General features: G+C 44.1%; 1 protein-coding gene across 1 annotated transcript; it reads right to left on the bottom strand.

The window, feature by feature from the left end:
• Window positions 1-23325: 23325 nt before the first annotated feature.
• On the bottom strand, window positions 23326-25473 carry LOC141021625 (uncharacterized). The gene is made up of 2 exons (XM_073497467.1): window positions 24587-25473; window positions 23326-23677 (listed from the first exon to the last, which is right to left on the bottom strand). The coding sequence occupies exons 1-2, from the start codon at window positions 25471-25473 to the stop codon at window positions 23326-23328; spliced, it is 1239 nt and encodes a 412-aa protein (XP_073353568.1).
• Between the last annotated feature and the right edge of the window lie 1108 nt (window positions 25474-26581).

Here is a 26581-nt window from a genome sequence, read left to right as displayed (position 1 = left end):
TGCGAACACATATTATGAACATGGGGTCGGACAAACCCAACTTGCACAACTGCAGGAAGATCCTAAGACGACACATGTATAGGAGACCAATCGACCAAACTGTGTGCGATGCATTAATCGCAAGTGGCATGGTAATAAAACCGTCACCAATAAAATGAACTATGTGCGATGACGGATCCATCAAGCACGATTCAAATTAGAGTTGCGTGTGCGAATCATGGCATACAGTTGATCCATATGAACTGTTTGCGACGAGCCAAAAAACACAAACGGTTACTCCGATCAAGATGTATGCGATAGACGACATACATGTCATTCGGGTGAATTGTTTGCGATGAGCTAGAAGAACACAAACGATTACCTAGGACAAGATGTGTGCGATAGGCGACATACATGTCACTCAGATGAACTATTTGCGATGATCCAGAAGAACACAAACGATTCAGCTTAAAAAGATGTGTGTGATACCTGAAAACAGGTAAGTCATTAGAATTGTGTGGGATGACCGATAATAATACAGAAGATTCCTGCTAATAAGTTGTGTGTGTTGTGGGCAACCGCTTGCTGTTAAAAAATTGTCAGCGATTGATGAAATCATTACCGATGGGTTCCGTAGTTAAATCCGTACGCGATGTGATTCGCTCTGTCTGCACAACATCTATGCTCTGTCTACAGAACAACAACATGGTTGCATAACCAAAATAAACACCCAATTACATAACTGACTATAGATAACATTTGCACACATCTCAATAAACAATTACATGCATACTAAACTAGGAGACACGATCATCAAATCATCTACTTCTTGTGACGCTTGCCACCACTGCTCTGCTTGTGGCTCGATCCCTCGCCTGGGGTAGGACAAAGGCACTTCCTCATGTCAAGGATCCTGAAAGAGCATGCTGCCCCCATGTGTGGTTTTGATAATTGATGACATTCTTTATGGACTAATGGTTGCCTTGAGTTATATTTGTAGGTTTGTACATAGACATTTGTTGAAGTCCATTTGTTGGTTTCAAGTAGATTATGTGATAACCGAGGTGCTATTCAAGGAATTATCCAAAGATTGGTCATAGAGAAGACATGATACGAGGTTGATCAAGACTAAGTCAAAGAGTGAATCAAGTTGATCAACACACAAAGTGTACAAGACGTACCATGAGGGATCAAGTGATCCCATGGTATGGTAAGCATTGTCCATTACGCTTTGTGTACTAAACCATGGCCTACGTGAGAGTTCTATGTGGGGTTAGGTGTGTTTCCATGGGCTTGCGTCAAGAGGAAGATCTCATACAACCCATGGAGGATGACATCAAGTGGTGATCGTCATCAAGATTGCGGTGTGCAAGTTCAAGTGGAGCATCACGAAGAGATCATGCTTGAAGCTTGCCATCCATTGTGGTGAAAATGGACTTGTGAAGATGTGCCAAAGAGTTGCTCACCCATAGTGGAGTATGGGCGAGCAATCAACTAGTCTTCATCGAGCCAACACAATCAAGAAAGGTGGTCCAACTTGAGAAAGTCAAGATCATCATCACCTAGCTCAAGTGGACTATGCGCAAGGCAAAGGTTTACCCTTGATAGGTTTTATATGTTACCGGTCTCATGGTGGTAGTTGGGAGACCGAGTTATAGGATCAATTGTCGCACTATCAAGGAGGGCTCTCAAGTAAGTAGCTTGATCTTATCATTTGTCGAGAGCTCAAACCATTGGATCCTTGCATCGTCTTTCTTGGTTCTTATTTGACTCTTCTCTTTGTGAGGTTTTAGAGTTTTCATTCGTCTTCTTATCAAACTCAATCTCATCAAAAACAGAGTTCGCATGCTTCATATTTGAGTTTTCGGTGTTGGAGAGTTTGTCGGTTCATGCTTGGGGAAGGTCCTCTTCCTTATCCTATTGGCATTTATTCTCCATCACTAGTTTTTAATTTATCCAGTCGCTGTTGGATAGTACTTGTCGTCTTCTATCGAACAAGCTTGAGTTTGCTGATTTCGGAGTCCATTTGCAGTAGTTATAGCAGTTTAAGTATTGGAGCATCCTTCTTTTGCTTGGGCAGTTTTTCAGCTCTAAGCGGTACTACCTCCCCAAGCGGTAATACCTCTTATAAGCGGTAGTACCTCTCTGGCGGAACTTTTTCTGTCTTGTTGGGCTGTTTTGACCATGCTAAGCAGTAGTATTGCTCCCCCGAGCAGTAGTACCGCTTGAGCACGACTTATGCACATAACGGTTGGATTCGGGGGAGCCTATTTAAGGGGGTCTTCTTCCCCAATGGTTCTTATCCTTTGAGCTCGTGTTTTCCCCCCATTGTTGACCTTCTTTGAGCTTGCTATCTCTCAATCCCTCCAATGATTCTTGCTAGTTCTTGAGGGATAAGAGGGAGGAGATCTAGATCTACATTTCTACCAATCACTTTCTCCTCTATGTGAGGGGAACCCGTTGGATCTAGATCTTGGAGTTCTTTGTGTTCTCTTCTTCGTTCTTCCTCTCATTTTCCTCCATAACATTAGTTGTTGTGGTGGGATTTTGGAGAGGACTTGGGCACACCATGTGGCCTTGCCATTACATTTGGTGCATAGGTTTGAGTTCTTCACGGTGGTACGTGGAAGTGAAGGTGAGAAGCTTATTACTCTTGGTGTTTGGGCACCCTTTTGCTTGTTCCTCTTGGGTGCTTTGGTGACCTAGACAATTAGTGTTGTGGAGCTCAATCATTGTGGTGGAAAGCTTCGGGACAAGTTTCGGGGTCTCCAATTGAGTTGTAGAGATTGCTCCGAGCGATTTGTACGGGTTTCGGTGACCGCCCCAAGGGTTGCCAAAGTGTACGGGTTCGGTGACCGCCCTCAAGAGTTGCCATTTGTATGGGTTCAGTGACCGCCCTCAAGTGTCCCTTAGTGGAATCACGACATCTTGCATTGTGCGAGGGCGTGAGGAGATTACGGTGGCCCTAGTGGCATTTTGGGGAGCATTGTGCCTCCATGATACGTCTCCAACGTATCTATAATTTTTGATTGTTTCATACTATATTATATTCTGTTTTGGACATTAATGGGATTTATTATACACTTTTATATTATTTTTGGGACTAACCTATTAACCGAAGGCCCAGCCCAAAATTGCTGTTTTTTGCCTATTTCAGAGTTTCGCAGAAAAAGAATATCTAACGGAGTCCAAACGGAATGAAACCTTCGGGAACGTGATTTTCGGAACGAACGTGATCCAGAGGACTTGGACCCTACGTCAAGACATCAACCAGTAGGGCACGAGGTAGGGGGGCGCGCCTACCCCCCTGGGCGCGCCCTCCACCCTTGTGGGCCCCATGTTGCTCCACCGACGTACTTCTTCCTCCTATATATACCTACGTACCCCCAGACTACCAGATATGGAGCCAAAAACCTAATTACACCGCAGCAACCTTCTGTACCCGTGAGATCCCATCTTGGGGCCTTTTCCGGAGCTCCGCCGGAGGGGGCATCGATCATGGAGGGCTTCTACATCAACACCATAGCCTCTCCGATGATGTGTGAGTAGTTTACCTCAGACCTTCGGGTCCATAGTTATTAGCTAGATGGCTTCTTCTCTCTTTTTGGATCTCAATGCAATGTTCTCCCCCTCTCTTGTGGAGATCTATTCGATGTAATCTTCTTTTGCGGTGTGTCAGGGATATACCCCGCAGTATAAACCGCCGGATGTATGACCCGGCTGGAGTTTGGCGATTCACTGGCGACCCGCTTGGACCTGGCGGTTTACGAGTCATTGGTAATCCGGCAGGCGGGTCAGAGGAGCGACAAGACCCGGTGGCCCAACGGGCGGTTCATGAAAGGCCGGCTCATGTTATGGTGGGCCGGTTTAAGAGGAAGACACAAGGAATATTCTCCTACAAAGGAAGCAAGACTAGGACTCCACTTGTAATAGAGTAATCCTAATCCAACTAGGACTAGTCATGTAAACCTCCCCTTCAACATATATAAGGAGGGGCAGGGCTCCCCAAAGAGGGAGAGAAAAAAGAAGAAACAATCTCTAGGGATAGACACAAAGGGCCGGTTTACCGGCGACTCCCTCGTGATGATAATGAGACCTAGCCTCAAACAGCATGTAGGGCTATTACCGGATGATGTTTCCCGGGGCCCGAAGCTGTCTAAATCCTTGTCTTGTGTGTTGCGTCTCTCGATTGCGCTCAACCCCTCTCAAGCTACCACATAGATGCGTTGGCCTCACGACTAAGTCCTCTCATTAGGACATATGCCGTGACAAAACCACGACAGTTGGCGCCCACCGTGGGGCCCGCGCACGGTGGTGTTGAGTTCTTGAAGGGATCGCTCCCAGGGATCGAGAAGTTTGCAACTGTCCAGTATGAGTTTTGAGTTCAAGGGAATTTAGGGTTTGGCATTCCTGTGTGTATCGCCAATGAAACGCGATCCGTCGAATCCAGATAGAAGATCATTTTTTTTTGCTGCTAGTCGCATATCGCCGAGGCCGACAGGAATTGTGCTCCAGCTGTCGTACACCGCGTCAGATCAATCTACATGCGCGTGTGGGCAAGGGTCAAGCCCCGAGGTGGTTTCATAAAGTGATCTGTTAAACTGATGCTACTGTGGTCCGGAGAAGTACTATTTCCAATGGATAATTATGCTACTGTTCTTATGAAGGCAATACTGCTATAGTACTACTCTGCTGTTACTGTTCGTAACTCAGATTTTGGAAGGGGTAATCTGTACAGCAAGACCACGACCTGGATTCTGCTCCGTTGCCGAGTCGCCCGCGGCGTGCAAGTCGCCGCCACCCGCCTCTGACACAGTTGGGTTCTGCAACCCGACGCCTGCACTGCGCTTCAACCTGCCATCACGAGTTGACCCGGCCTACCATCGCCGCCGCAGCGCCGAGCTTCTGCTGTAATAAAGCTACGCACGCCTCTTGCCATTCCATCGTGGCAGGCCACCTCCGTTTCTACGGCAAACCGCCTCAAGCTGGCTCATCTACATTGACGGCCGCCGCCAGGTCAAATCGCTGCACCTCCAACTGTCGCACGGCCATGGCCCCTGCCGCGCCTCTCCAAACCGCTGCCGATTCATCCACACCTCACCAGCCTCGCCGTCGAGCCGTCCACCTTGGGCCGCCCCGGGTGAGTCGCCGTGTCCGTTTCTGATGGACCCCGTTGAGCCACCGCGACCACGCCCGTGCCAAGACCGCCGCCTCGTCTTCTGCTACGAGTCACTCTGTCGCGCCGGGCCGGTTTCCGCCGCCATCGCGGTAGGTCGCTCTGATGGCCAACCCGCCTCCGCTGCGTTTTCACCTCGCCTCTGTCACAAGTCGCCCCCGCCGGCTGAATCTAACCCGCTGCTGTGGGCCCGCTTCCACTGCCTCCAAGTGGCCCTGCGTCCGCGCCAAATCGCCTCCGATGCTGCGTTTGAACCGCCATCTGCTCACCGTGCCGTTTCAAGCCGCCGTCGTCAGAAGCCGCGCTGTCTGCGCGCCTCTGCTGCGCCTCGCTGCTACCTTTGCCGCGTAACTACAGTCTCGTTTGGTCTGGGACGCACAAAAAAAATCACGGCTGCTTGTGATCGCACAGTCCGCTAAGTCTCCACAAGTGCTCTGACGAAATATCCAGGTGCTGTCGTCGTTCCGTGTGTACTGGTACTCCCATCAAGCAAGACAGTCCAAGATCAGTATAATATTGGCTGAGGCCAGATACACAACAAGCTTCGACGATATCCAGATTAACCAAAGCATGATGATGTATTATTAATTCGTGAGGGGAATCAAATTGTTCAAGCGCACAAATTCCTATGCCAACTATTACATCAAAGTTGGTCTACCAAGGAGGTACTATGACCTGGACAAGTCTGGCGACGTGCGCAGTACTGATCATCGGTCGTCCAAGCAAATCAGGTGACATCCATCTGAGTTTGTTTATTTAGCATATATTGTTTTTTGTCAAAGAGCAATTTATCTTTGCCGTCGTCTGCAATGTTTTTATGCAGGATAATTATTTATGACAAGGGTACTATTATACCGCGGACATGGAGCGCGTGCCAGCATAATTTTGCACTGGTGTTCCTCCGAGCCATGCTGCTCGACGGATACATGTGCAAATCACCGCCCCCGCTGTTCAGTTTACATTCGTCCGTGCATGCGGCCGACTCGTTGTCCGCGCCGGCTTACAAACGTCACGGCCGATTCACCCGTCCGCACCGGCTTACCACATTGCGGCCGGTTCACCCGTGATTGATTTCAGCTTCATCCGGTGATCATCAAGTCCGTGACGGATAATTTCCGGCCTAACATATCAGGTGAAATCCATCTAAATCTAGTTTGGACACATATTGTTTTTGTCAAAGAACAATTACGTTGGTTTGTATCTTTTTTATATGCAGGACAATTATTTCAAAGTGGCATTACATCATTGATGATTGTTCTTTCCGTGCCGCTCAATAGAAGCGCCTAAATTGCCATTCTTGCGGACCAATCTATGTCAGCATGTCAGGGTCACACCCGTTCATGCAAGCTGTCCAATGGACGTATACAAACCGCCACCATGTGGTCCGGTCTATATTATCAGCCGCCGTCCGGACCTGTCTGCATGAGCTGTTTATTAAGTATGAGCAAGTCACAGCTTGGGTAGCCCGGTTTCTCTTTCAAACAAAATGGAGGCAGATTATCATATACTATCAGCCGCCGTCTGCACTGGATGACTCAATGGACAGGCGCACAAGTCGCCGCCACTACAGTTTGGTTAAACTTCAAGGAGCCAGTCAGAAGGAACCATTGGCCGAGTTGCTGACACGGCTCATATGGGAACATTTATAACCTGCCGCAGTCACCTCAACATTATGTGGATTCACATCGTGCTATCAACACCAATGATATACAAGTTATGCCGGTTTATATCACAGTCAAATATGGAGAGTCTCAAGCCAAATCCTCGAGTCACCTTTGAGACTCGGGGGCTACGATGACATGACTCAGCAAATCTTGCCAGTTTCAGCAAATTTAAGAACCCCAGGACGATGGAGGGAAAGATAACCCGGTCCCGGAGGCTACTGTTATATTGATGAAAATTTAAAGGCCGTCAGAAAATTTCCGGCTTAGAAAGTATATGACAATTACAAAATCCCGGCTCAATGAAGAAGTTCCGGGTCATCAGAAAGGATTCCGGTTTAAAATCCGGCTCAAGGGAAGTCAGTCTCACTGAAACTCTCAAATATTCGGTTTACAATCCGGTTCAAGGGAAATCTGTTCTCCCACAAAGCTCTGAAGCTCTCAAATCCGGTTTAAAAGTGTCCGGTTCAAAAAGGAATTAACTTCTCGCAAGTTCGAGTTGAAAGGCCGTCAGAAAATTTCCGGCTGAAAATGAAGATTCCGGTTTACAATCTGGTTCAAGGGAAAGATGTCTCCCACAAAGCTTTGAAGCTCTCAATATCCGGTTCAAAATCCCAGTTCAAGAAGAATTTATCTCTTGCAAAAAGTTAAAAGTTGCCGAAGAGGACCTGCTGCCATGGTGCGCGGTTCAAACATGGGTATCATGCCTTATTGGCTTATCATATTATTGATCACTTGGGGGCTTGGTCGTATTCGAACCATAGCTACACCTCTTGATCGATGCAAGGCCACCAGAAAAATCACTTGGGGGCTTGGTCGTGTCCGAACCATAGCTACACCAGAAAACTACTTCGGGGCCAAAGAGAGTGTTACAAAAGAACAACTCAAACATAGGCACCCACTGAGCACAGCTCAAGATGTTACTTGGGGATTCTTTGCTGTCGCAATGAACAAAGAATCTACACTTGTAATAGGCTATCAAGCCATGGCTTGGAAGCCTGGTGTATACACCTAAAACCCCGGGTTAGCCTGCCTATTTAAGTAAGTCACTCCGCCCAGGTAAACCTGGTATGACCCTTCGAACTTTGACAAGTTACTCTAAAATAAGACCCTGAACTTGTCAAGTTAAAACGATGATTGGTTAAGGATTGAGGACCATCTTAAAAGGCTTTGTGAAATGGTTTAACTCAGTGGCCTGGAAGCCCATGAAAAGCCTCGAATTTGGGGCCTGGCAGCGCGTGAAAAGCCTCGACTACAAGTTTTCATCTGCTTTTATTTGCCAAGTTTTTTCTCCTTTGATGAGATTTATACTGTTTTTGATAAACCGGCGTTCATTAACCCGGCTTGATTTTCAACTACAAGTTGTCAGTACATGATCAGTTATAATCCGGCGCTTATTAACCCGGTCTGGTTTTGACTACAAGTCGCCAGTATTATGTATGGTTAATCCGGTGTTTATCACAACCCGGTACGGTTTTATCATAAACCGGCACAATATGAAAGGAGTTATCATTACTCAAGATTGGGGTTATCACCCTCATTACAAAAGTTGGTAAACCAACAATGTGATTCAATGTCACAGGTATGATATATTTCATATTTGATTATTCTTAAGTGCAGCCTTGGTTATAAACCCGGGTTATATGTTGGGCATTATGACCCGTCCGGCGGCAAACCGCCAGGACACTTTAAACTTGTTATATGCAGAAACAGGTTGAGTAAAGCATGATTATAAATCACCGGTGTTTATTAACCCGGCCTGGTTTTCGACTATAAGTCGCCAGTATGCTGATAAATTATCCAGTGTTTATTAACGCGGACTGGCTTGGGATTATAAGTCGCCAGCATATATTTGGATTGCGCCATTGGAATCATGCGCTCATAAATCATTGGATTATATTACTCAAATCTTCAAATAGCCAACATGGCTGGATTTTTATTATGGTTATCAATAACTAGTATTATGATTAAGGTTCTCAAAGTCGCTTTAGCGCAATGGCTATTATATTATCAATAGATATGATTTATTAGACAATGGAAGGAATAGTCCCGAGCCGCTGCAGGCTTACGACCTGGCACTTGGGGGCTACATTATTTAAATTAAGATTATATCAAATATGCAAGTCTCATGTCACTGCAAGCATGCACCATGACACTTGGTGGCTAATGCAAAGTCATTTTTATTAGTCTTATTGAAGACCCGACTCATCATGTCATAATGAGCCGGCCCTTGGGGGCTACCAATTGCTCCTCTAAAACAATTCAAGGTAATCAAATTTTCATATATTATTGAAAGGTTTATTGCTCAGTTGGTAAAGCACAAAGCTCTTAACCTTGTGGACGTGGATTCAAGCACCATGATGGGGGTTACATCATATGATGTTATTTTCAATGAAGTATATATAAAGTCCCTGCTCATTATTGCATAATGACCCGGCCCTTGGGGGCTACACTGGTTGAAGTTTTTATGAGCATAAGGCAATTTCAAGTCCCAGGTTGCTGCAAGCAAGACAACCCGGCACTTGGGGGCTACATATATGGAGTATTCAGTTTTTACTAGTGACTGAGATGAACATGGATTTCTTCAAAGTGGCAGTAATTATATGGAAACAAGTCTCAAATCATCACTTTGTTCTGTTCAAGACTTGGGGGCTACAGGTAATATGGATATAAGGGAGAAATATCTTCCAATTTTTAGTTAATTATGAACCGGCGTTGGCAACAATCATGAACCGGCGTTGGAAACAATCATGACCTGGAATTATCAGTTTTTATAACCCGACAATTTTGACAATGATAAACCGGCAAGTTCTACATTTTCAAACCGGCGGATATCAGTTGAATATTTGAAGACCAATATTTTTGTCAAATCAGAGCATTGAAGGCCGATTCAAATGGATTCTTTATTTAAAAAATATCTTCTGCAAGCAAATTGATTATGAAGCTGGTCTATTGACTCAGATTTTCTAGAAGAAGGAAATAACAAGGACTTAAGGATGATCAGATGCCGGCTTACAAGAATATTTAACCCGGACCGCAACCTATCAAATTCGTTCTTGTGTTTATGTTGCAGGATCAGTTTAACATGGATAAATCCAAATTAAACTGGGGGCTAATGTCAGGGATATACCCCGCGGTATAAATCGCCGGATGTATGACCCGGCTGGAGTTTGGCGATTCACTGGCGACCCGCTTGGACCTGGCAGTTTACGAGTCATTGGTAATCCGGCAGGCGGGTCAAAGGAGCCACAAGACCCGGTGGCCCAACGGGCGGTTCATGAAAGGCCGGCTCATGTTATGGTGGGCCAGTTTAAGAGGAAGACACAAGGAATATTCTCCTACAAAGGAAGCAAGACTAGGACTCCACTTGTAATAGAGTAATCCTAATCCAACTAGGACTAGTCATGTAAACCGCCCCTTCAACATATATAAGGAGGGGCAGGGCTCCCCAAAGAGGGAGAGAAAAAAGAAGAAACAATCTCTAGGGATAGACACAAAGGGCCGGTTTACCGACGACTCCCTCATGATGATAATGAGACCCAGCCTCAAACAGCATGTAGGACTATTACCGGATGATGTTTCCCGGGGCCCGAAGCTGTCTAAATCCTTGTCTTGTGTGTTGCGTCTCTCGATTACGCTCAACCCCTCTCAAGCTACCACATAGATGCATTGGCCTCACGACTAAGTCCTCTCATTAGGACATCTGCCGTGACAAAACCACGACACGGTGTGTTTGTTGAGACCGACGAATTGTGGGTTTATGATCAAGTTTATATATGAACAATATTTGAATCTTCTCTGAATTCTTTTATGTATGATTGGTTATCTTTGCAAGTCTCTTCGAATTATCAGTTTGGTTTGGCCTACTAGATTGATCTTTCTTGCAATAGGGGAAGTGTTTAGCTTTGGGTTCAATCTTGCGGTGTCCTTTCCCAGTGACAGTAGGGGCAACAAGGCACGTATTGTATTGTTGCCATCGAGGATAACAATATGGGGTTTATATCATATTGCATGAGTTTATCCCTCTACATCATGTCATCTTACTTAAAGCGTTACTCTGTTCTTATGAACTTAATACTCTAGATGCATGCTGGATAGCGGTCGATGTGTGGAGTAATAGTAGTAGATGCAGGCAGGAGTCGGTCAACTTGTCTCGGACGTGATGCCTATATACATGATCATACCTAGATATTCTGATAACTATGCTCAATTCTGTCAATTGCTCAACAGTAATTTGTTCACCCACCGTAATACTTATGCTCTTGAGAGAAGCCACTAGTGAAACCTATGGCCCCCGGGTCTATTTTCCATCATATTAATCTCCCGTCAACAAGTTATTTCTAGCGTTGTCTTTATTTTGCTTTCTTTACTTTGCATCTTTATCATAAAAATACCAAAAATATTATCTTATCATATCTATCAGATCTCACTCTCGTAAGTGACCGTGAAGGGATTGACAACCCCTTTATTGCGTTGGTTGCGAGGATTTATTTGTTTGTGTAGGTGCGAGGGACTCATGCGTGGCCTCCTACTGGATTGATACCTTGGTTCTCAAAAACTGAGGGAAATACTTACGCTACTTTGCTGCATCACCCTTTCCTCTTCAAGGGAAAACCAACGCAGTGCTCAAGAGGTAGCAAGAAGGATTTCTGGCGCCGTTGCCGGGGAGTCTACGCAAAAGTCAACATACCAAGTACCCATCACAAACTCTTATCTCCCGCATTACATTATTTGCCATTTGCCTCTCGTTTTCCTCTCCCCCACTTCACCCTTGTCGTTTTATTCGCCCTTTTTGCCTTTTCTTCGCCCTCCTTCTGTTCGATCTTGTGTTACCATGTACCTTCTTTTCGCTTGCATCTTCGCTTGCTAAAAGTTTATGGATCCTCATCCACTTGCTAATCTCTTTAAGAGATCCAATTATGATGAACCTATTGCTAGTGAGTTAAGTGCACTAGATTATCTTTATGAGGTTTTGCTTGAAATTCGTGAATCTGAAAATTGGGAAGAAGTACTTTATGAAGCGATTCATGATAGATCTTTGAATAAAAAGCATGATTGCGATGATTTTACTATAAATTCTATTGATGTAAATTGTGCTAATAATATGCAAAATCCTAAGCTTGGGGATGCTATGTCCTCTACTTGTTGCAATGATCATGATTGGGGTGATTCTTCTCATGATCTTGAAAATTTATTTAGCCCCATGATGAATATGAGATTGATAATAATGTTTGCAATAGTATTGAAAGTGGGTTTGGAAGAGTGTCAACTTTAGATCCCACATATTTGGATTTTGATCAATCTTATGAAGTTTTTGATAAGAGTGGGTTTGGAGAGGTCATGACTTTAGCTAATGTTAATCCCACTATTTTGGAAGAGTGTCAACTTTGCATACATGTGGATCGTGTTAAGCATATGTTTTGTGGTAGCTATATTGTTGAATTTGCTTATGACCCTACATATAATTATTATGAGAGAGGAAAATATGGTTGTAGAAATTTTCATGTTGCTAAATTACCTCTCGTTATGTTGAGATTGCTATTGTTTCTTTCCGCTTCCTTGCATATGCTAGTTTTTGCTTACCTTGATAATTTGTTTGCCTATGAGATGCCTATGCATAGGAAGTATGTTAGACTTAGATGTGTTTGTCACGTGTTTTATGATGCTCTCTTTGTGCTTCAATTCTTGTCTTTCTTGTGAGCATCATTGAAATCTCAATGCCTAGCTAAAAAGGCTTTAAAGAAAAGCGCTTGTTGGGAGGCAACCCAATTTTATTTTACTTTCTGCTTCTGTTTAGGAATAAATATTTGATCTAGCCTCTATTTTGATTTGTTTTTATGTTTTAATTAGTGTTTGTGCCAAGTTTAACCTATAGGATCTTCTTGGATGATAGTTATTTGATCTTGCTGAAAATTCCAGAAACTTTCTGTTCACGAAAATAATTGTTAAAAATCATCAGAACGTGATAAAATATCGATTCCAATTGCTTCTGATCAATAAACAAATTGTCTAGTTCGTCCTATTTTGGCTGAATTTTTGGAGTTCCAGAAGTTTGCATTAGTTACGTTACAGATTACTACAGACTGTTCTGTTTTTGACAGATTCTGTTTTTCGTGTGTTGCTTGCTTATTTTGATGAATCTATGGCTAGTAAAATAGTTTATAAACCATAGAGAAGTTGGAATACAGTAGGTTTAACACCAATATAAATAAAGAATGAGTTCATTAAAGTACCTTGAAGTGGTGTTTTGTTTTCTTTCGCTAACGGAGCTCACGAGATTTTCTGTTAAGTTTTGTGTTGTGAAGTTTTCGAGTTTTCGGTAAAAGATTTGATGGATTATGGAACAAGGAGTGGCAAGAGCCTAAGCTTGGGGATGCCCATGGCACCCCAAGATAATTTAAGGACACCAAAAAGCCAAAGCTTGGGGATGCCCCGGAAGGCATCCCCTCTTTCGTCTACTTCCATCGGTAACTTTACTTGGAGCTATATTTTTATTCACCACATGATATGTGTTTTTCTTGGAGCGTATTGTATGATTTGAGTCTTTGATTTTTAGTTTACCACAATCATCTTTGCTGTACACACCTTTTGAGAGAGACACACATGATTCGGAATTTATTAGAATACTCTATGCGCTTCACTTATATCTTTTGAGCTATATAGTTTTTGCTCTAGTGCTTCACTTATATCTTTTAGAGCACGGCGGTGGTTTTGTTTTATAGAACTATTATTCTCTCATGCTTCACTTATATTATTTTGAGAGTCTTAAACAGCATGCTAATTTGCTTAAATTGGGAAATTAATCCTAATATGTGAGGTATTCAAGACTAGTAAAAAACTTTCTTATGAGTGTGCTGAATGCTAAGAGAAGTTTGATGCTTGATGATTGTTTTGAGATATGGAGGTAGTGATATTAAAGTTGTGCTAGTTGAGTAGTTGTGAATTTGAGAAATACTTGTGTTGAAGTTTGCAAGTCCCGTAGCATGCACGTATGGTAAACGTTATGTAACAAATTTGAAACATGAGGTGTTCTTTGATTGTCCTCCTTATGAGTGGCGGTCGGGGACGAGCGATGGTCTTTTCCTACCAATCTATCCCCCTAGGAGCATGCGCGTAGTGCTTGGTTTTTGATGACTTGTAGATTTTTGCAATAAGTATGTGAGTTCTTTATGACTAATGTTGAGTCCATGGATTATACGCACTCTTACCCTTCCATCATTGCTAGCCTCTTCGGTACCGTGCATTGCCCTTTATCACATTGAGAGTTGGTGCAAACTTCGCCGGTGCATCCAAACCCCGTGATATGATACACTCTTTCACACATAAACCTCCTTATATCTTCCTCAAAACAGCCACCATACCTACCTATTATGGCATTTCCATAGCCATTCCGAGATATATTGCCATGCAACTTTCCACCGTTCCGTTTGTTATGACACGCTCATCATTGTCATATTGCTTTGCATGATCATGTAGTTGACATCGTATTTGTGGCAAAGCCACCGTTCATAATTTTCCATACATGTCACTCTTGATTCATTGCTATCCCGGTATACCGCCGGAGGCATTCATATAGAGTCATACTTTGTTCTAGTATCGAGTTGCAATCATTGAGTTGTAAATAAATAGAAGTGTGATGATGATCATTCATAGAGCATTGCCCCCCCCAAAAAGGCCAAATAAAAAAAAGAAGGCCCAAAAAAAAGAGAATAAAAAGGGACAATGCTACTATCCTTTTTTTTCCACACTTGTGCTTCAAAGTAGCACCATGATCTTCATGATAGAGAGTCTCTTGTTTTGTCACTTTCATATACTAGTGAGAATTTTTCATTATAGAACTTGGCTTGTATATTCCAACGATGGGCTTCCTCAAATGCCCTAGGTCTTCGTGAGCAAGCAAGTTGGATGCACACCCACTTAGTTTCATTTATAGCTCTAGTGCTTCCGTTGCATGGCAATCCCTACTCCTTGCATTAACATCAATCGACGGGCATCTCCATAGCTCATTGATTAGCTGCGTTGATGTGAGACTTTCTCCTTTTTGTCTTCCCACATAACCCCCATCATTATATTCTATTCCACCCATAGTGTTATATCCATGGCTCACGCTCATGTATTGCGTGAAGGTTGAAAAAAGTTTGAGATTACTAAAGTATGAAATAATTGCTTGGCTTGTCATCGGGGTTGTGCATGATGAGAGAATTCTTGTGTGACGAAAATGGAGCATGACTAAACTATATGATTTTGTAGGGATGAACTTTCTTTGGCCATGTTATTTTGAGAGGACATAATTGCTTAGTTAGTATGCTTGAAGTATTATTACTTTTATGTCAATATTAAACCTTATCTTGAATCTTTCGGATCTGAATATTCATACCACAATTAGGAGAATTACATTGAAATTATGCCAAGTAGCATTCCACATCAAAAATTCTGTTTTTATCATTTACCTACTCGAGGACGAGCAGGAATTAAGCTTGGGGATGCTTGATACGTCTCCAACGTATCTATAATTTTTGATTGTTCCATGCTATATTATATTCTGTTTTGGACATTAATGGGCTTTATTATACACTTTTATATTATTTTTGGGACTAACCTATTAACCGGAGGCCCAACCCAGAATTGCTGTTTTTTTTGCCTATTTCAGAGTTTCGCAGAAAAAGAATATCAAACGGAGTCCAAACGGAATGAAACCTTCGGGAACATGATTTTCGGAACGAACGAGATCCAGAGGACTTGGACCCTACATCAAGACATCAACCAGGAGGGCACGAGGTAGGGGGCGCGCCCTCCACCCTCGTGGGCCCCATGTTGCTCCACCGACGTACTTCTTCCTCCTATATATACCTACGTACCCCCAAACTACTAGATACGGAGCCAAAAACCTAATTCCACCGCCGCAACCTTCTGTACCCGTGAGATCCCATCTTGGGGCCTTTTCCGGAGCTCCGCCAGAGGGGGCATCGATCAAGGAGGGCTTCTACATCAACACCATAGCCTCTCCGATGATGGTTGAGTATTTTACCTCAGACCTTCGGGTCCATAGTTATTAGCTAGATGGCTTCTTCTCTCTTTTTGGATCTCAATACAATGTTCTTCCCCTCTCTTGTGGAGATCTATTTGATGTAATGTTCTTTTGCAGTGTGTTTGTTGAGACCGATGAATTGTGGGTTTATGATCAAGTTTATCTATTAACTTCTCTCGGGGTTCCGGTAACCCCTCGGCACTCCGAAAAATACCCGGATCACTCGGAACCATTCTGAAGTCCGAATATAACCTTCCAATATATGAATCTTTATGTCTCGACAATTTTGAGACTCCTCATCATGTCCGTGATCTCATCTGGGTCTCCGAACAATCTTCGGTCATCAAATCACATAACTCATAATACAAATCGTCATCGAACGTTAAGCGTGCGGACCCTACGGGTTCGAGAACTATGTAGACATGACCGAGACACATCTCCGGTCAATAACCAATAGCGGAACCTGGATGCTCATATTGGCTCCTACATATTCTACGAAGATCTTTATCGGTCAAACCGCATAACAACATACGTTGTTCCCTTTGTCATCGGTATGTTACTTGCCCGAGATTCGATCGTCGGTATCATCATACCTTGTTCAATCTCGTTACCGGCAACTCTCTTTACTCGTTCCGTAATGCATCATCCCGCAACTAACTCATTAGTCACATTGCTTGCAAGGCTTATAGTGATGTGCATTACCGAGAGGGCCCAGAGATACCTCTCCGATACACGGAGTGAAAATCCTAATCTTGATCTATGCCAACTCAACAAACACCTTCGGTATGGCACCCCGGCTCAGAGCGAATGGTTTACCTTGCATTGCCAGCCCAGAGATCGAGTCTTCTGGCAACACACAACATCATGGTACAGAAAGCAACCGCTTTTATTGATACTAGCGGAACATAGTTCGATATTACATTAAGTTGCGAGGCCAGGCGGCACACACGGTGCGGCTGAACAATATGTACATTATTTAGTGAACATAAAGGGGCCTCGATCACGACAACTTCGCGGCAGCGGAACGACGACGAAGTGGAACGCCATAGCACATGGACACCGATGTGGACACGATCTAGACACCGCAGCACTTCGATCCAGTTAGACTTTCTGAAAACTGGCATGACACGCCAGGTCAGTACATTGAATGTACTTGCAAGCTCACAACAAGCATACACATAATGGCAAACAATATCTTGATATTTAATTGTTGGGGAACGTAGCAATAATTCAAAATTTTCCTACGTGTCACCAAGATCTATCTAGGAGATGCTAGCAACAAGAGAGAGGAGTGCATCTACATACCCTTGTAGATCGCGAGCGGAAGCGTTAAGAGAACGGGGTTGATGGAGTCGTACTCGTCGTGATCCAAATCACCGATGATCCTAGCGCCGAATGGACGGCACCTCCGCGTTCAACACACGTACAGAGCAGCAACATCTCCTCCTTCTTGATCCAGCAAGGGGGGAGGAGAGGTTGATGGAGATCCAGCAGCACGACGGCGTGGTGGTGGAAGTAGCGGGATTCCAACAGGGCTTCGCCAAGCGCTGCGGGAGGAGGGAGATGTGTCACGGGAGGGAGAGGGAGGCGCCAGGGCTTGGGTGCGGCTGCCCTCCCTTCCCCCCCACTATATATAGGGCCAAGGGAGGGGGGGGGGACGCAGCCTTGGCCCTTCCTCCAAGGAAGGGTGCGGCCAGGGAGGAGTCCATCCTCCCCAAGGCACCTAGGAGGTGCCTGCCCCCTTTAGGACTCTCCCTTTCCCTTATCTCTTGGCGCATGGGCCTCTTGGGGCTGGTGCCCTTGGCCCATATAGGCCAAGGCGCACACCCCTACAGCCCATGTGCCCCCCCGGGGTAGGTGGACCCCCTTGGTGGACTCCCGGACCCCTTTCGGCACTCCCGGTACAATACCGATAATGCGCGAAACTTTTCCGGCGACCAAAACAAGACTTCCCATATATAAATCTTTACCTCCGGACCATTCCGGAACTCCTCGTGACGTTCGGGATCTCATCCAGGACTCCGAACAACTTTCGGGTTACCGCATACTAACATCTCTACAACCCTAGCGTCACCGAACCTTAAGTGTGTAGACCCTACGGGTTCGGGAGACACGCAGACATGACCGAGACGACTCTCCGGTCAATAACCAACAGCGGGATCTGGATACCCATGTTGGCTCCCACATGCTCCTCGATGATCTCATCGGATGAACCACGATGTCGAGGATTCAATCAATCCCGTATACAATTCCCTTTGTCAAGCGGTATGTTACTTGCCCGAGATTCGATCGTCGGTATCCCAATACCTCGTTCAATCTCATTACCGGCAAGTCACTTTACTCGTACCGTAATGCATGATCCCGTGGCTAACTCCTTAGTCACATTGAGCTCATTATGATGATGCATTACCGAGTGGGCCCAGAGATACCTCTCCGTCATATGGAGTGACAAATCCCAGTCTCGATTCGTGCCAACCCAACAGACACTTTCGGAGATACCTGTAGTGCACCTTTATAGCCACCCATTTACGTTGTGACGTTTGGTACACCCAAAGCATTCCTACGGTATCCGGGAGTTGCACAATCTCATGGTCTAAGGAAATGATACTTGACATTAGAAAAGCTCTAGCAAACGAACTACACGATCTTGTGCTATGCTTAGGATTGGGTCTTGTCCATCACATCATTCTCCTAATGATGTGATCCCGTTATCAATGACATCCAATGTCCATGGTCAGGAAACCATAACCATCTATTGATCAACGAGCTAGTCAACTAGAGGCTTACTAGGGACATGTTGTGGTCTATGTATTCACACATGTATTACGGTTTCCAGTTAATACAATTATAGCATGAACAATAGACAATTATTATGAACAAGGAAATACAATAATAACCATTTTATTATTGCCTCTAGGGCATATTTCCAACAGTCTCCCACTTGCACTAGAGTCAATAATCTAGTTCACATCGCCATGTGATTAATACCCAAGAGTTTACTAGAGTCAATAATCTAGTTCACATCACCATGTGATTGTAATGAATCCAACACCCATGGGGTTTGTTCATATCTCGCTTGTGAGAGAGGTTATTAGTCAACGGGTCTGAACCTTTCAGATCCGTGTGTGCTTTACAAATCTCTATGTCATCTTGTAGATGCTGCTACCACGCGCTACTTGGAGCTATTCCAAATAACTGCTCTACTATACGAATCCGGTTTACTACTCACAGTCATCCGGATTAGTGTCAAAGTTTGCATCGACGTAACCCCTTACGACGAACTCTTTTACCACCTCCATAATCGAGAAAATTCCTTAGTCCACTAGATACTAAGGATAAGTTCGACCGCTGTCATGTGATCCATTCCCGGATCACTATTGTACCCCTTGACTAACTCATGGCAAGGCACACTTCAGGTGCGGTACACAGCATAGCATACTGTAGAGCCTACGTCTAAAGCATAGGGGACGACCTTCGTCCTTTCTCTCTCTTCTGCCGTTGTCAGGTCTTGAGTCTTACTCAATACTCACACCTTGTAACACAGCCAAGAACTCCTTCTTTGCTGATCTATTTTGAACTCCTTCAAAATCTTGTCACGGTATGTATTCATTTGAAAGTACTATTGAGCGTTTTTGATCTATCCTTATAGATCTTGATGTTCAATGTTCAAGTAGCTTAATCCAGGTTTTCCATTGAAAAACACTTTTCAAATTACCCTGTATGCTTTCCAGAAATTCTACGTCATTTCTGATCAACAATATGTCAACAACATATACTCATAAAAAATTCTATAGTGCTCCCACTCACTTCTTTGGAAATACAAGTTTCTCATAAACTTTGTAAAAACCCAAAATCTTTGATCATCACATCAAAGCGTACATTCCAACTCCTAGATGCTTACTCCAGTCCTTAGAAGGATTGCTGGAGCTTTGCATACTTGTTAGCATCTTTCAGGATTGACAAAACCTTCTGGTTGTATCACATACAACCTTTCCTCAAGAAAATCGTCGAGGAAAAAATGTTTTGACATCCTATCTGCAAGATTTCATAAATAATGCAGTAACTGCTAATATAATTCCAACAGACTCTTAGCATCGCTACGAGTGAGAAAGTCTCATCGTAGTCAACTCCTTGAACTCGTCGGAAAACATCTTAACGACAAGTCGAGCTTTCTTAATGGTGCTACTTACCATCTTTGTCTGTCTTCCCTTTGAAAATCCATCTGCACCCAACAACCTTACGAACATGAAGTAGTTCTTCCAAAGTCTACACTTTGTTTTTATACATGGATCCTCTCTCGGATTTTATGGCCTCGAGCCATTCGTCGGAATCCGGGCCCATCATCGCTTCTCCATAGCTCGTAGGTTCATTGTTGTCTAGCAACATGACTTCCAAGACATGATTACGTACCACTCTGAAGTAGCATGCATCCTTGTCGTCCTACGAGGTTTGGTAATGACTTGATCCGAAGTTTCATGAACACTATCATAAGCTTCCACTTCAATTGGTGTAGGTGCCATAGGAACAACTTCCTGTGCCCTGCTACACACTAGTTGAAGTCATGGTTCAATAACCTCATCAAGTCTCCACCATCCTCCCACTCAATTCTTTCGAGAGAAACTTTTCCTCGAGAAAGGACCTGTTTCTAGAAACAATCACCTTGCTTCTAGATCTGAAATAGGAGGTATACCCAACTGTTTTGGGTATTCTATGTAGATGCATTTATCCGCTTTGGGTTCGAGCTTATCAGCCTAAAACTTTTTCACATAAGCGTCGCAACCCCAAATTTTTAAGAAACGACAGCTTGGGTTTCTCTGAACCATAGTTCATACGGTGTCGTCTCAACGGAATTGCGTGGTGCCCTATTTAAAGTGAATGCGGTTGTCTCTAATGCCTAACCCATAAACGATAGTGGTAATTCGATAAGAGACATCATGGTATGCACCATATCCAATAGGGTGCAGTTATGATGTTCGGACACACCATCACACTATGGTGTTCCAGGCGGTATTAGTTGTGAAACAATTTCCACAATGTCTTAATTGTGTGCCAAACTCGTAACTCAGATATCTCTATGATCATATCATAGACATTTTATCCTCTTGTCACGACGATCTTCAACTTCACTCTGAAATTACTTGAACCTTTCAATAATTCAGACTTGTGTTTCATCAAGTAAATATTCTCAGCATCTACTCAAATCATCTGTGAAGTAAGAACATAACGATATCCACTGCGTGCCTCAGCACTCATTGGACTGCACACATCAAAATGTATTACTTCCAACAAGTTGCTTTCTTGTTCCATCTTACTGAAAACGAGGCCTTTCAGTCATCTTGCCCATGTGGTATGATTTGCATGTCTCAAGTGATTCAAAATCAAGTGAGTCCAAACGATCCATCTGTATGGAGTTTCTTCATGCATATATACCAATAGACATGGTTCGCATGTCTCAATCTTTTCAAAAACGAGTGAGTCCAAAGATCCATCTACATGGAGCTTCTTCATGCGTTCTATACCAATATGACTCAAATGGCAGTGCCACAAGTATGTGGTACTATCATTACTATTTTATATCTTTTGGCACGAACATGTGTATCACTATGATCGAGATTCATTTTAGGTGCAAGACCATTGAAGGTATTATTCAAATAAACAGAGTAACCATTATTCTCCTTAAATGAATAACCGTATTGCGATAAACATAATCCAATCATGTTTATGCTCAACGGAAACACCAAATAACAATTATTTAGGTTTGACACCAATCTCGATGGTAGAGGGAGCATGCGATGCTTGATCACATCAACCTTGGAAACACTTCCAACACATATCGTCATCTCACCTTTAGCTAGTCTCCGTTTATTCCGCAGCTTTTATTTCGAGTTACTAACACTTAGCAACCGCACCGGTATCTAATACACTGGTGCTACTAGGAGTACTAGTAAAGTACACATTCATATAATGTATATCCAATATACTTCTGTCGATCTTGCCTGCCTTCTCATCTACCAAGTATCTAGGGTAGTTCTGCTTCAGTGACCGTTCCCCTTATTACAGAAGCACTTAGTCTCGGGTTTGGGTTCAACCTTGGGATTCTTCACTAGAGTAGCAAATGATTTGTCGTTTCATGAAGTATCCCTTTTTGCCCTTGCCCTTCTTGAAACTAGTGGTTTTACTAACCATCAACAATTGATGCTCCTATTTGATTTCTACTTTCACGGTGTCAAACATTGCGAATAGCTCAAGGATCATCATATCTATCCCTGATATGTTATAGTTCATCATGAAGCTCTAATAGCTTGGTGGCAGTGACTATGGAGAACCATCACTATCTCATCTGGAAGATTAACTCCCACTCGATTCAAGCGATCGTGGTACTCAGACAATCTGAGCACATGCTCAACGATTGAGATTTTCTCCCTTAGTTTGCAGGCTTAAGAAACTTGTCAGAGGTCTCATACCTGGGTGCCAATTTTCCGCGAGTCTGAAATCTTTTGACTTCTTTCATAGGCTGACTCGGAGGTATACATGCTCTTCGGGTTCAAAACTGATCTGACGGTGCTTTTCATCATAATAACTCTTCTGTCGGGACTTAGCCAACTGTAATCTGTCTCGGATTTCCTTGACTTGCTTTTCAACTTCCATCATTAGATCAATCCCGAAAATACGGCTATCTCCGGTTTGAGACCAATTTAGATGAGTGCGGCACTTACGACCATACAGAGCTTCATAGGGTGACATCTTTAGGCTGGTCTGGAAGCTTTTATTGTAGGAGAACTCGGCATATGGCAGACAATCTTCCCATTTGGGTCCTTGGGCCAAAGCACATGCTCGAAGCATATCTTCGATTATTTGGTTTACTCGCTCTGTCTGCTCATCTGTCTGAGGATGATAGGCTGTGCTATATTTTAGTGCGGTCCCCAAGGCTTGATGGAGACGTGACCAGAAAGCGGAGGTAAAAAGTGACCCCCTGTCGGAAGTGATAGTTCTTGGTACTCCATGCAGACTTTCTATTCTGGACACATACAATTGTGCGATCTGATCGGCTCGGTAAGTGGTTCTGATGGAAATGAAATGAGCTACCTTGGTCAATGTGTCCACCACAACCCATACTACATCATTGCCTCGATGAGTCCTTGGTAGTCATGTGATAAAATCCATACAGACATCATCCCACTTCCATTGCGGAACGGGCAAAGGTTGGAGGAGTCCGGCTGGTTTCTGGTGTTCTGCCTTCACTTTGTTGCATATATCGCAACAAGCCACAGAATAGGCGATGTCTTTCTTCATCCCATCCCACCAAAATATTTGCCGAAGGTATTCATACATTTTAGTACCTCCGGGGTGAATGGAATACGAGGACTCATGCGCTTCTGTCAAGATCTTCTTCCTTCAGTCTACTTGACCAGGTACACAAATCCTTCCTCGGAACCTTAGTGTACCTTGCTAATCCTTAGAGAAATCTTGTGTCTGGCCTCCTAACATATGCTTGACATGTTTTTGTAGAACTGGATCGCCAGACTGGGCCCTGCAGATTCATCCTCGAGGGTAGGGGTAACTTCCATTATATTTGCAAGATCAGCATCCACAATAACCAAATTGAGCCGAGTGATCTCTTCCTGAAGTTTAGGAGGCAGGGACTCCATTATGGCATTTAGACTGGCAGGCTTGCGGCTTAGCGCATCGGCTACCACGTTGGCCTTACCCGGGTGATAATTAATCCCAAGGTCACAATCCTTGACTAATTCGAGCCATCTTCGCTGGTGGAGGTTTAAGTCCGGTTGGGTGAATATATACTTCAGACTTTTGTGATCAGTAAATATCTGACACCTTTTTCCAATGAGATAGTGTCTCCAAAATTTTAAAGCGTGAACAACCGCGGCCAACTCCAAATCATGAGTAGGATAGTTCCCTTCTTGGGGTCGTAGCTGGTGAGATGCGTATGCTACAACCTTTCCATCTTGCATGAGTACGCATCCAAGACCTTGCCTGCAAGCGTCACACTACATACAGATACTACCGTCTTTCTTGTCCACAAATATTGCGGGTGATCCCCATGGTGAAGAGCTTGGACGGATATAACCTTTCTGGAGCATCTCATCAAGTTGTTTCTTTAATTCCACCAATTCTGACTAAGGCATCCGATAATACTTCTTCTATAATGGTGCGGTCCCGGGCACAGGATCAATTGCAAACTCAAGCTCTCGGTCTGGCGGCATTCCTGGCAATTCTTCAGGGAATACATCTGGAAATTCACTGACCACATGAATTAATCCCAACTCTTCAGCTACAACGGTGAAGACCATTTCTTTCTTGGGTATGCTTCAGCGGGCATAGAACTTTGTAATTCAACCTTCTTGACTCGTCAAGGTGACTTCTCTGGTCGCACAGTTGATGCATACTTGATATTGGGTCAACCAGTTCATTCCCAAAATAATGTCCAACTTGGCAAACTCGATGACTATCAAGGAAGTTGTGAAACCGACTCCTTTGATATCAATTTCCAAATTACGGCAGGCCAGATTGCTTCTGAGCAAGGATCCCGGGGATTGTACCAGCATATTCTTTTTCAAGATCGAACAAGGAAATTTGTTTTGGGCAACAAAACTCCGCGAAATAAAAGAGTGGGAAGCCCCAGAGTCAAATAAAATTATGGCAGGTATGTTATTAACAGGAAACATACCAATGACGACTTTGGGGTCCTCTTGGGCTTCGTCTGCGGAGAGATGGTGAACTTGCCCTTGGATGGTTCGCTGGACAGGGCACGACCCCAGATGGTTGACTTGTGTCCTGAATGGAGCATTCGTCTTGCCGTTCTTGGGACACTGTCTTGCATAATGTCCGGTTTGTCTAGAATTGAAACATGAATTGTTGCGCTGACATTCTTCTCGCACCGGGCTGGTTACGACATTTTTGACTTGGGTAGTGGTCTTGTTCACATTCTGCTGCCAATTGGGCTTGTACTCTACCTGAGTCTGTTGCCAAGTGCGAGCCTTCTCCATTGGCTGGCCATCCTTTTTAGGCTCAAACTTGCGCTTGTGATCATTATTTGTAGGCTTATTGTCATGCACTAGCTTGTGTTCCCTTTCAGCAATGAGGGCCTTGTTTACCAGAGTTTGGAAATCTGGGAAATCAAACATACTGAGAGTGCATCTGAGGTGTTGGTTTAGTCCTCCAAGAAATTGATCAACCTTTCTTTCTTCGGTGGCCACATCATAAAGAGAATAACAGGCCAAATGAGTGAACTTGTGCAGATACTCATTGACACACATGCTTCCTTGGGTGAGCGCGAGAAATTCACACTGCTTGACCTTCATAATGCCAGCGGGAATGTGGTACTTGCGGAAATGGTCCTTGAATTTAATCCAAGTGATTTCTTCGTCCGCAGACCACATGGCTTTAGCATTATCCCACCATATAGCGGCAGCTCCTTCGAGATAATGCATAGCAAACGGAACCTTATCCTCTTCTTCAGTACGAGAAATTTCAAGCTTTTTCTTAATGGTCCTTAACCAGTCATAAGCCTCCAATGGATCGACAACTTGACTGAAACTGGGCGGCTTGGTTCTCTGAAAATCTGACAGCTTGGAGTCATGGCCATTCTGATTCCCATTCTGTCCAACCATGGCTTGTACACTTTTCAATAATTCAATTAGATCATTATTCCTTCTTTCCTCAAACATGCACATAATTTGTTCCGTGGAGGGCGGATACGGCGGTGGAGGCGGTGGTGAATTGTACGGCTCGGGGGAATGCCCTGCCTGTCGTGCTGAGCGGCGAACAGGGACATCCTCACAAGCGTGACTGCTGCTGCCTCCCCATATTGTCCTATTATTTGTTTTTCCCAATATAAAGCAACCGTGATGAGCAACATCCAAAATAGTAGGGAAAAGCCAGCGATAAACCAGGAAGAATCGAAAACAGAATATCAAAAGAAAAACAAACACAACAAATAATAAAAAGTTCCAACATAATTATACATAGACTTATACATGAAAGATAAACATCATGATCAGCACGACTACTCTCATACATGCAATGAAACATCATGACTGGTACGACTACATCCGCACATCAACATGACGACTGCGGTTACTTGGATACTCTAGTGCTCTGCTGGTCCTGCTGGGTCCTCTCCTGAAGCGGACTCGGAGCCTGAACGACGGTGTTAACAGAGACCTCTGAGTTAAAGGTAACACGACCACGCTGCCTCGAGGGCTCTTCCTCAGGGGCAGGTGCAGGATGAGGCTGGAGCATCGGGGCTGCAGGGGTAGCTAGAAGGGAAGCCCACTCAGCAGGGGTAGTGTGGAGAGTCATGGTCGATGGGACTGAGCTACTCTGAGGAGTAATCGGGGGAACAAGCGAACTGGAACTAGGTGCAACATAATGAGTAAATCCCGTGGAAGTAGGAGCGGACTGGGACCTAGCGGCTACTAAAGCACTACGAGCATGAGTCAGCTCTCGAGCCAGCTCGTGGATCAAAAGATAACTAGCAGTGATGTAACGGGAAAGGTGGCTAGCAGCGCTATCGGATGCCGGATCAATGGTAGGGAAACAGATGCGACCATCGTTGTACATGGATGGATAGTAGTGGAAACCTGGATGGGTCTGCATCTGAATCTCGTTGTAGCGAAGCTCAACGAGGACCTCAAACGCAATGAACTGGACAGCCTGAGCGATGGTGGAAGCAAAACCACTCCTAGAGGTACGAGTGTAAGAGCCTGAGGTGGTAAC

This window comes from Aegilops tauschii, chromosome 4, assembly GCF_002575655.3.
Source record: "Aegilops tauschii subsp. strangulata cultivar AL8/78 chromosome 4, Aet v6.0, whole genome shotgun sequence".
NCBI lineage: Eukaryota > Viridiplantae > Streptophyta > Magnoliopsida > Poales > Poaceae > Aegilops > Aegilops tauschii.
The sequence above is the reverse complement of the archived record's forward strand: the minus strand, read 5'-3'. Positions and strand labels throughout refer to the sequence as shown.